Here is a 12,576-nt window from a genome sequence, read left to right as displayed (position 1 = left end):
CAGGTCTGCAGTGTGTCAGTTTATAGTAATGCCTAGCACTGGGGCATCATGCCGCAGACATGTAGCATCATGTCCTACCCAGTCACATTATCCTGACCCCAGGCCAACCAGTCCTAACACTAACCTCTTAATGCTGAGTGCCTAGTGAGGCAGCTGTTAGTACCATGTTTATAAGTCTTTGGTATGACTCGGCTGGGGTTCGAACCCATGACCTTCTGCATCCGAGGCAGACACTCTAACCACTAGGCCACCAGAGCAGTTAAAATGTTGAGTGACCCAAGCCATTTCAGATGTTCTTCATATTTCAAATATCCAACCCACTCCTCTCTTCATCTCCCCTTCTAATGGATGTGCCATCAGATCGGAAGAAGGACCATAGTCTTCAGCAAATGAGAAGTTGCTCATCGAGAAGTAAGAAGTAGAGATTGTATAAAAGCAACAATCTCTGGGGTTCTGTTCATAGTTGTTCCTTATCAAAAAAGCAATGACAAGTTAAGACTGATCATAGACCAAGTTGTCTCTATGAATTCTAAGCTTAAGATGGAGACTGCTAGGTCTATCTGATTTCCTGCCAAAGGGAGGAGTATGCAATCAGTTTTGATCTCACAGATGCCAACTTTCGTGTCCCTTTTAACCCGGCATAATGAAAGTTTCTCTGGTTTGGTTACCATGAAAATATTTACCAATTTCGAGTCCTTCCCTCTGTCTAAATACCAGTCCTTGGGTTTTCAACAAAACCACTTATTGCAGCTTTACCATGTTAGACATCTACAGCAATGGCAGCATATATGGATTATATTACTTTAGAAGAAAAGTTTGTTATTCTACACGACGACATCGAGATGTGGTGGGATGACTTGACAAACAATTTTATGTAGAAAAGACTCGAATAAAACAAGTTTTATGCTGAAAAGACTCGAATAAACAACATCATAACCAATAAGGAAATTATTCATGCAGCACTGGGAAAATGCAGTAAATAGAGAATTATGTATGTACCTAGATTTAAATGACGTTTCTGAATGGTTTTGCATGACAATAATATCTGCTTGCATATCGTACTTACATAAAGAATAAGAACTGTTAACGTATATTCAGTTGAAATAAGTCTATTCTTAAGACAAGAAGAACCTTTTAATAATTAATGTCACTTTTAAACAAAGATATTAAATGCTTTGAAATATGTAGCTTTCTTACTACATACATAACATATACTTCTCACAAAAAATGTAGTCCTCCTCTGGAAAGGCAACCCGTATAAGAGGGGGACGACTGTAGTTGTTAATGTCATCCCCTTGAGTGCTTCAGTCCCTTATCTTGCTGATTTTATTATCTGACATTACTTACTGTAAAAGACTACTGTTCCATGATATCTGTCAAATCAGGCATCATGTCAAATGCAATATTGGTAAAGATCTATAAAACCTACTAACCAAGTTTGATCTGAATAGCCAAAAGTCTCACCTGGTTTCCAAGATGAAATCTAGCTTGGTCCTAAAATGGCACAGATTGAGAAGTTAGAACCATTAGCAAGGACCTTGCTGAAGCTGAAATCATACAATATCCATTTCCTGATGGCTTTAGCTTTGACTCGAAGGGTGAGCAAGGCACATGCCCTGTCATTCAACCAGAGCTATCTCCAGTTCAGGTCAGATGGTTTGCTGATCCTAGTGACACTGCGCGCAATCAGAGTTGTCATGCATGACCTCTCATCTAGGTAAGTAGATAGAATCAGCCATGCAAGATACTGTCTGCGCCCACAAGCCCTACTTGAAGTGCATGAAGACAAGCTGTGGCAACCACAAAAGACTGTTTCTCCATGTAATGACAAGAAAGCAGGATGTCATCTTTCAATCCCAGTCATGGCTTAAGCTGATTATACACTTGGCATACATTAACATTTCAAAAGTATGAAGTCTCCTTATGGGGATTTCAGCTCATGAAATTCAAGTGATCTCTGCAAGCCTAATGTCCAGATACAATGTTTTGATCAGGATATCATAGTAGCTGTTGGCTAGCATGCAGTCAATCAACCTTCTTGAGTTTTTGTCTTGGGGATTTAGCTTTGCAAAGACATCTGAATCTCGTGGGTCCTGTGGCTGCAGCCCAGACAACCACCAGACCTAATTAAACCAACAGTCATGGCCCAGACAACCACCAGACCTAATTTAACCATCAACCATGGTCCAGAAAACCACCAGACCTATTTAAACCAACAATCACAGCCCAGACAACCACCCGACCTAATTAAACCAACAATCACGGGTAAATTAATTTTTTTTGCTTAACTCATTCGGCCCCAGCACTGTTTTCAGTATCTCTGCTGCTATGCCTCAGAAGCACAAAGCTGTGTCTAGCTGCTTGTGCCCCAGAGTTTTTACCTGTTTGAAAACATCGTGCACATGCATTCACTCTTACCTTAATTTCTCTTCTTATATCCAAGTTTAAATCCACGAAACTTTCACCATTTATTTCAAATGAATTTGTATACACAGTGATGTATGTTTTTTCCCTATTTGTCCAAGTCTTTCACAACTTATTTATACAGTATTTACAAAATTATGTGCAACGTTTATCCGCAAGAACTCTATCATCATCACTGTCAGCATCATCATCTTCAGACGATTCAGTCTCAGAAACTTCTATGTCCGAATCTAAATCTCACAAAGTATCCAACTGCCGAACATATCTTTCCTCAGCTTGCTCAATATTTTCAAGATCAAACTGGAGAAACTCCACATTTTTGCTCATCAAAAATCACTCTTCCGTCCGCTATCATTTACGATTTTTCATGAACAGAACATGTGTACTTAAACCGCTCCCAAACAGTAGCCCTTGGCTTCTGAACAATTCAGATTACCACAAATGAAAGTAAAATCATTTCTGATTGGTTTAATAGTTGTTTAGTTCTTGGAATAAACCATTTCTAACCAATCAGAGATGTATCTAACACACATTCATCATGCCTGGAGACGGGATCGGCCATTGAATGCAGTAAACAATTCACGACTACAGGTGGGATCGGCCAATGAATGCAGAAACCGGATCACGCCTACAGATGAGATCGGGGTCGAATGAGTTAACGGACCCGTTATTTTTTTATCGAGACCACTCTTTATTCCAAATGCCCATCTTATCCTACTTTTTGCAAAGGTTCATGTGTCTGTTTGCAGTTCATACCAGTCTGCCTTAAATCTGAGACCAAAAAGTCTAAAATCCAGACACAAAATCAGATTCCAACCATGGGTGAATTTTGGGTAGAAAAAAATTGGGTCCAAAAAATAAGGTTTTTCCCTTTGTATTTTCTAGTGCAACATGAAATTCCAGATTATTTGATATGTTGTTGTTGTTGTTGTAGGGTTTAACGCCATTTTTCAGCACATGATAGGCTATACATGGCGGCCAGCATTAATGGTGGAGGAAGAACCTGGGAAAACCCTGGAAAGAACCACCGACCCACGAGAAGCTACTGGCAAGCTTTCTCACATACCCACATTGGCTGAATCCGAGACTCGAACCCACGCAGACAGAGGTGAGATGGCAGTGATCCGTAATGGAGAGCGCTTTAGACCACTCGGGGCCCCGATTATTTGATATCATTGTAGAGCTACTTCTGTCTACCTTTCTATAACACCACCCACTTTAGTGTATCATTCATGACCTTGACGCTACAGAGCAGTAGGCTACTACCTCCTGCCACGTAAACTCGTCACCAGGGTTAATGTGTTAAGCTGGAGAACAGGTTATTGTTCACATGGGGAATCTTTATTCCCAGGAAGGATACGACCTATTACCTATTCTATTAATGTTAATGTGATCAGGGAATGTATTCAAAGGAGAAAGCAAATTTGACAGTAAATTGTTTTTCACAGAATACTTACCCTGTCATTACTTGAAGATACTCCCAAACACCCAGCTGTGCAAGCATCCTTGTTAGTAATTTACATAGCTTAAAACTAAAAACATTTAGAGCAGACAAAGGGAGGTAATGGGCAAGAGTTACTGCCCTTTGTCTCTGATAAAGACAGAAAGACAAATTTTCATCTGGATTTACTTCAGAATTTGCATTTCTTTACAAAAATATTAGTCTTACATCACAGACCTGGACCATACTGTGTGCATGGGTTACATTTTAAATAAAGAAGCTTATTAATGTTGGGGTCAAAGGTAAAGGTTATATTGGTTGAAAAATGGTTTCTGCACATAAACTTCACTTCTCGAACATGTTTCTGCATCAAAGTTTGTGGATGGCTTATAGTTTGGATTAAAAAGAAACCTATTGATTTTCGGGTCTAAAGGTCAGAGACCCAAGTTAATGTGATGGAAAGAAGAAAAATGTTTTTTGTGTAATTACTTTAATTTTAAACCATGTGTCTCCACTAGAATTACTGAAGGCTTGCCAAATTAGTGCCTACTTAGAGAGAACTATTAAACATAAGGCAGGCTTATAATATACTGTTCATGGTATGATAGGAATATTACCTTGTGGACATCAAGGATAAAACTATATTTTATCTTATCAGTGAATTGGTGTATCATTTTTCAAGTGGTAGCAACTATAGTGTCAGCATTGCAGTCAACAGTATTAGAGCCTGTACAGTAGTAAAATTTTGCATTCATGTCAACAGTATTAAGAGCCTGTACAGTAGTAAAATTTGGCATTCATGTCAACAGTATTAAGAGCCTGTACAGTAGTAAAAATCTGCATTCATGTCAGCAGTATTAAGAGCCTGTACAGTAGTAAGATTTGCATTCATGTCAACAGTATTAAGAGCCTGTACAGTAGTAAAATTTGTATTAATGTCAACAGCATTAAGAGCCTGTACAGTAAGATTTGCATTCATGTCAGCTGTATTAAGAGCCTGTACAGTAGTAAAATTTGTATTAGTGTCAACAGTATTAAGAGGCTGTACAGTAGTAAAGCTTGTATTCAGTATTAAGAGCCTCTGCAGTAGTAAAATTTGTATTAGTGTCAACAGCATTAAGAGCCTGTACAGTAGTAAAATTTGTATTAGTGTCAACAGCATTAAGAGCCTGTACAGTAGTAAAATTTGTATTCATGTCAACAGCATTAAGAGCCTGTACAGTAGTAAAATTTGTATTCATGTCAACAACATTAAGAGCCTGTACAGTAGTAAGATTTGCATTCATGTCAATAGTATTAAGAACCTGTACAGTAGTAAGATTTGCATTCATGTCAACAGTTTTAAGAGCCTGTACAGTAGTAAAATTGGTATTCATGTCAACAGTATTAGGAGCCTGTACAGTAGTAAAATTGGTATTCATGTCAACAGCATTAAGAGCCTGTACAGTAGTAAGATTTGTATTCATGTCAACAGTATTAAGAGCCTGTACAGTAGTAAAATTTGTATTCATGTCAACAGTATTAAGAGCCTGTACAGTAGTAAAATTTGTATTCATGTCAACTGTATTAAGAGCTGTCCAGTAGTAAAATTTGTATTCATGTCAACAGCATTAAGAGCCTGTGCAGTAGTAAAATTTGTATTCATGTCAACAGTATTAAGAGCCTGTACAGTAGTAAAATTTGTATTCATGTCAACTGTATTAAGAGCTGTCCAGTAGTAAAATTTGTATTCATGTCAACAGCATTAAGAGCCTGTGCAGTAGTAAAATTTGTATTCATGTCAACTGTATTAAGAGCCTGTACAGTAGTAAAATTTGTATTCGTGTCAACAGTATTAAGAGCCTGTACAGTAGTAAGATTTGCATTCATGTCAACAGTATTAAGAGCCTGTACAGTAGTAAAATTTGCATTCATGTCAACAGTTTTAAGAGCCTGTACAGTAGTAAAATTGGTATTCATGTCAACAGCATTAAGAGCCTGTACAGTAATAAGATTTGTATTCATGTCAACAGTATTAAGAGCCTGTACAGTAGTAAAATTTGTATTCATGTCAACAGTATTAAGAGCCTGTACAGTAGTAAAATTTGTAAAAGTAGATTCTGCGTTAGTCATAGTATTCAACTGAAAATGCTACATTACTATATGCTACATTACTATATGCTCAAAGTTTGTACCACAATATAACAGGTATCTCATCTATGTCGTAATGTTGTTCTAGATAATAGATTTTGCGAGTATGGTCTACATTGGGATTATTGTCCTTTATTTCTCCCTTCAGAGAGTGATGATGCAGATAGTCCAGGAGTTGTGCAAACGTGAAGGTCTCAATAAGACTGGATTTGACATGCCCACAATTTACATTCCATCTATGAACTCAAAGGTTTGTATGCTCAAAGCATTTATTTTCCCTCACTTTTCGTAGAAAATGAGTGATATTTTATTGGACCTTTCCATTTGTCCATCTCTTAATCCATTTTTGTATGTGCATATGAACTACATTAATTATAATTGGATCTCATATTCTGTTGATAGTTGGTATATTGGCAAGGCCTGGAATGAATCATTGTTCTATGTCTTCATTTACCAGATTTAAGAGTTACAGCCCTGGATAGTCAGACCAGTCAACTTTAATTTTACACAATATCTCTTTCATTGACTCCCACATTTTTGAAGAAATATGTGGGACATAGTGTCTCCAGTTTTTGTTCCTCCATCCATCCCATTTTCATTTCTGGACCTTAATTTTAAATATGTTTGAGATTAAGGGAGGAAACTCAGTATGTTATCATCACATGTCACATATCACATTGAGGGTGCTTATCTTCAAGGTCAGTCTCATGACTGAATATTTCACTTTTCCATCATACTTTTCTTCAGTCTCAACAACTTAAAAACTTTTTTAAATTAAGGGATGAAACTTTATATCCTTTTACATTATTACTAGAATGTGTGTTGTCTACCAAAATGTGGGTGTATTATTCAGGGTCCAGTTCTCAGATCAATATTTTAAAATTTTATCGTACTTTTGTGTTTGATCCATGCTTTCAAAGCCACTCAAGGATAGGAAATTAATCTTGGAACATTGATATATCATCCATAGAAGGTGCGTTGCATATCATATTGAAGGTACTTTCTGCAAGTTTAAGAGGTCATTGTTCAGTATTTTATTTTTCTGACTCCATAACTTTCTTTTCTCATGCAGCCACATGCTAAGTATTATTGTAATGGTATATAGGAGTTTTCATGAAAAGTTTGACAGAATTCTGTTCTCACATTCTCTGCTTTATTTTCAAGCCTAACTTGAAAGATACAATTCTGCTTTTTACGTATTTTGTCTTTAGAAGCTCACTGCATGGGTGGAAATTAATTGGGACTGATTTTACATTTGCACCATTTCATATATGCATAACCAGACTAAGGCTGCTTTGACATACTCGACAGGAAGAATATGCAAATGTGCATTGAATATCAAAAGATTTTTGAGGAGACAGCAAAAGAAACTCTCTTGATGAAATTGAATCAAATGATTTGAATATAGCACTCCAACACAGCAAGTGCCACCAGTATAACAAACATTCTAGCACAGGTTCCTTTTGAAATTTGCTCTGGAAATGATTGTGATTCAAAAAGTCAGATTTGGTTGTTAATGTCAGTTTATATGGGCAGAAACCAAGAAAAAGGATTTTGAGCAGTAATTACTAGCCTGGCTAAATGTTGCTTTTTTGCACTGTCATTCTGTGTTGGTATTTCTGAAGTTCATATCAACCTGAGATGTTTTAAAAATTCTTTCAAAATGTTTGTGTTCTTGTTTTTCTTATTTTCCTGTATTTCTTGTTTTCATAACAAGCATTTAAAAAATTTAGTCCTGTTTCCTTTACAACTCTTTTCTACCTGTCATTCTGACCTGTATATTTTACTGCATCTATGTTTGATGTACATGTACACAATCAGAAAGGAACAAATTTGCATTTGGTACAAGTTTTGATTCCATAACCTGCTTGTGTTTTTTAGTTCTACTGGTCATAGACAGAAGAGCTTATAGGATGGTCTGTTTTCCATCTTTTAGAACAAGCTTGTTATATCTTCTCCTTCTAAACTATGTGGAGCCATCTTAGAAATCTTCTCACATCTCTGCTTGAACAGAAAGTCAAATTGACATTAGGTTTTCACCAAAAGACTTCTTGTGATGTCCAGTTGGTCTTACATGAAAATGGTACTCATCTGATGTCCAAAATTGCCACCCCTCTTACTGCAGTTTCAGTTGTTATAACTGCCAATAACTTAGGCATTCTTATAATTAGAATATACTTTTTATCTTCTAATTTTCACTCATTTATACATATCTAGACTTGCTGGGGGAAAAAGATGTACCACATAAACTCCATTACAAGTCATTTCCAGCTGCACACAGTACAGGCCCTGATCTTCTGTTGCTTTGGCAGACCAGAGACTATGTTGGTTGTTACACTGATTACTCCAAACAAAGAGTATAGAACTAGATCTGCTGGTGGCCATGGCATATCGAGGTCTTTGCGTTGCAGTTGGACTTAACTTGAAAACCAGTATATACAGTGAACATTTTCTTATTTCATGATTTATTAGTGCTCGATCCTTCAGTCTGTAAAGATTTTTCTAATTTTTACTGCTATTTACAGCATTAAAATTAACCATTGTAAGATATTTTTTATTTGGCTGCTTTCACATTGGATAAAACCTGATCCTCTCTTTATTTTCAGGGTAGCCGCTGTGTTAATCAGATAGAAGATGTGTGTAAGGACATAGAGAAGACAATCAATCAGACAATCCAAAACACCCTCAATACCCTAGAGAGGGACTGTGACCAGATAGCTCAAAAAATACAGGATCTACTGAAAAAGGATAGGTACACCTAATTGCCCCTCCCCCCGCTGAATATCACTTTTATGTTCTCATTGTTGTGAATATAGAATTGTATTGATCGCACTAAGCACATAAGCACATACAAAATTTGCACCACAACTGTTGCATACAATAGATTTGTGTTAATTTTGCATGTAAAAGATGTATTTAAATACCGTTCATCTTTTTACTCTGAAGTCTGTGAATTTATATATTATAGGTAAATTTTTTATTACTTCTTGTTGACGGTTAAGTCCCCTGTTGACAAAGAACCTAAATTTGCCTTTGTTTTTGAAAATAGTGTATCATTGTGTTTGAATTTCACCAACAAAGATTTTGTTTGGAATCAAATTTAAACCCCCTCTGGTTGGCTGAAACTTTAGACGGGTCCAAAATTTACCAATCTAATGCCTTAAACCTACAATTAACTATCAGACTGACTTTTGCTGGTGAAATAGGGACCAGTCCTGGGACATGGCATGTCACAATTGCCCAGCATGGAAAACTATTGTTCTGACTAACCAACATTGAATTTATGTATGACTGATGCTTCTGGAATCTCGCCCATTAATGAACACTGGTAATCCAGCTGAAATGCAAATGTCATTTTAATGCAGCAAATTAACATTTTTATACCAGCTGTATATCAATATTTGGCTTAGCACACCTAGTTACGTGCTAATTGGGTGCAAAAGGAACTTTTTAATGGCAGTTAAACCTTTATATAATTGCAGTTGCATCAGTTCATAAATGAAGGGAAGATTTCCATTGGTCAGAACATAACCATGTGATCAGGCCCAACTGCATTTATTTCTGTATAAACTGTAAGGAGAACTACTTTATACTAACTTCTTTAAATAGAGTCATGTGCAAAGTAACTAATGTAAACACTGAACAGGTAGGCATACACACTACACACCTTTTAAACGAAATAAAAACAGTGGGTTTATATTTTATTTAAAAAGTTGAATAAATTGACAGAATCAAATAACACATCTTTTCTGTTTTTCGGAATATAAATAATTCTTATTTGACTAGATTTTAAAAAGAAACGCTTGGAAACTCAAAATCTGCCAAGAACATTGGGGCTACAGCACTTTCACTGCAGCTTGTTACAGATGAATTTAAAACTAGGTGAATGGATGTAGGGATTTGGAGGAGGGTGGGGGTTCAAAGACTAACATGATAACAATTGGATTCACAGTCCTACAATGTAAGATGCCAACCTTGATATTTACGATGTGGGTGTGTGGGTGATATGCTACACCCATCCCATCATAACTTTCAGTGTTGATGTCTTACACTGTTTGATTATTGGACTACCATCACTATAACCATTTACCGAAAGTCTTAATTTCGTTTGCAAGTAGCCCCTGTAGGTGACCAAAACTGTTAATCAACACAAAAACGGAATGACAGATGCAAAAATTGGTTACTCGTGTGTGGACAATAATGATTCGCAAGTCACAATGAACTCTTGATAGCATCAAATCTAAGTCATTCGTATGTCAAACAAAACAACACATCCTATGCTTTCAATATTGAACTTCTACTCGGAAAACAATGTCAGTTTAGATAAAAGATTAAGACCATGCTGCGGAATGTTCAAAACCTTACGTCGCCTACCACTGGTAGAATTTTTTGTTTGATATTGACATAGCTATTTATAAATATGCAGCAAATTAACATTTTTATTCCAGATGTATATCAATATTTGGCTTAGCATTATTTATTTATTTATTTATAAATAGCTATGTAACAGATGCCTCAACAAGAATTCATACAATTAAACAGACTCTAAAACTGATTTGAATTATCTTTATAAAAAAATAACAATAAAAAATCAATAAAATAATAAATAATTGCAATTATAAGAGTTTAATGTTTTTTTCTGAGTTTATCGTCGTATAAACTGTTAGTTGCTGACTTGCACAGCTTACATAACTCTTTTTCAGGCATTATTTGCTGTGTGATTTGGCTTCTGACTGTTTTATGAGTTTTTATGTTAAACTAAAATACAGGTTGCCTAACTTGTGCACTACTAAACTAGCTGCATTCCATTGCAAAGAATTCACAATTCAAATAAAGAAATGGCAAAGAGGGCCAAAGAAGCGTGGTCCTAAAATTTGCAATATGGATTCTTGGTATCGAACCCTCTGTATCAATGGATGTAATGAATACTATTTTTAGACCATAAAAAAGCTGCTTGACACTCCATGCATACGATGGCGAACTTAGTGCCTCATTATCCAACAGATGTTTCTTCACTTTCTGATCAGGCCTTTGCCACTTGAGAGAGCCTGTACATGGTGACTCATCCCACAAAAATCCACTAATATGGATGGAATGGTCTCTTTGTTGCTCCGGTTTCACTAAAATATGTGCATGATTTGCGTGTTTGTAGAAGGTTCCTCAGGTATTATGATGAGGTAAGTATTATTAAAGAAACATTTTTACCATTTAAAAAAAAGTGGTTTTTCAAATATTTATGAGACATCTGCAGAAGTCTTTAAAAAAATGATATAAAGTCAAATGTCTCAGTTCAGTCTACCATCTAACCTGTAAGGCATCAGCCTTTTAGGAGCAAGTTTTAATATAGTTTAACCTGTTTTTATCCCTGACATATGGTCACCAGGGGATTCATGGCATTAAAAAAATCATTGATTTGTCCATCCACAGGTTAAAAATCATGGTCATGTGAAAATGACAATTAAAGCAAAAGAGAGAGAGAGAAAAATGGATCTTTTTGTCTTGCATGCATAAGTATGAGGAGATGGCTTTTGTGGCAGCAACAAAAGTGTTAAAGATTTTGCAAGCCAGATACTGGGCAGGTGGAAGAGAGGAAAGAGGAAGTGATAGATTCATGAGGCTGTTTCTTGGGACACTTCTTTTACCTTTTTTTCATGTATTATATGCATTTAGCATACATGTTAGAACTTTGGGTTTTTTCTTCTCTCTCTTAGTGAAACCTATACCAAGAACCTGAAGGCGAGATTTCGTGGAGCAGCATTTGGATTCATGGGGATGCTGATTCCACTCCTCCTGTTAATGTCCTTCCTTATTAGTACCCAACACAACCTGCTGCAGTCTCTTCTTGGCAAGAATCTACTGGAGACACTCAACATCTACCTGGTAGGATAACTGTACAGCGTTTGGACTTTAGCTTTCATTTGTTTGTAGGATTTAGTTTGCTCATCTGGCTGTTCATCTGCACATCCTCCCTGTCCATTCACTCAGCATCCTCCATGTCGATTTGTCTATACATCCTTCCTGTCCATTCACTCAGCATCCTCCATGTCGATTTGTCTATACATCCTCCCTGTCCATTTACTCAGCATCCTCCATGTCGATTTGTCTACACATCCTCCCTATCCATTCACTCAGCATCCTCCATGTCGATTTGTCTGCACATCCTCCATGTCTATTCAGGATCTTAATCTTGTGAATACCAAGAACATACACTGCCACGTGATTAAAAGCCCTTTAAGTAGGCACTGGTTAATATGCTGCCCCATGTTTAAAAGTCCTTTAAGTTGGAACTGGTAATATATGCCGCCTCATGTTTAAAAGTCCTTTAAGTTGAGTCTCTTGTTTATTTCAGGGCCCCCTAGCAAATCTGTGGAAGGCCATCCCTGCTGACTACAGTACACATGTGCTCTTCACCATTCTAGGACTGGCCCTACTAATGCTGCTAGTGGCTAAGTTTGCATCAAGGTAATGATAATAAAAATGGAACTAATTTAAGTGGAAAAGTCAGACTTAGCATTAACTTTTTTGATGGTGCCAATAATGGCATAATCATTTGCATTTTTTGTTCCCCAAGAGGGGAAATT

At 36.6% G+C, this 12,576-nt stretch overlaps 1 protein-coding gene across 1 annotated transcript in view; it reads left to right on the top strand.

Annotated features, from left to right (window-relative positions):
* Positions 1-12,576, top strand: part of LOC149775166 (uncharacterized) — a 180,222-nt gene that overhangs the window by 147,465 nt on the left and 20,181 nt on the right. Inside the window, exons 7-10 of the mRNA XM_089944110.1 lie at positions 6,144-6,245; positions 8,602-8,747; positions 11,707-11,875; positions 12,345-12,457. Of these exons, the coding sequence (XP_089800236.1) occupies positions 6,144-6,245; positions 8,602-8,747; positions 11,707-11,875; positions 12,345-12,457 (530 nt within the window). The remainder of the gene's footprint in view (positions 1-6,143; positions 6,246-8,601; positions 8,748-11,706; positions 11,876-12,344; positions 12,458-12,576) is intronic.

Source organism: Sinohyriopsis cumingii, chromosome 19 (assembly GCF_028554795.1).
Source record: "Sinohyriopsis cumingii isolate HCF-2022 chromosome 19, ASM2855479v2, whole genome shotgun sequence".
NCBI classification, from domain to species: Eukaryota; Metazoa; Mollusca; class Bivalvia; order Unionida; family Unionidae; genus Sinohyriopsis; species Sinohyriopsis cumingii.
The sequence above is the reverse complement of the archived record's forward strand: the minus strand, read 5'-3'. Positions and strand labels throughout refer to the sequence as shown.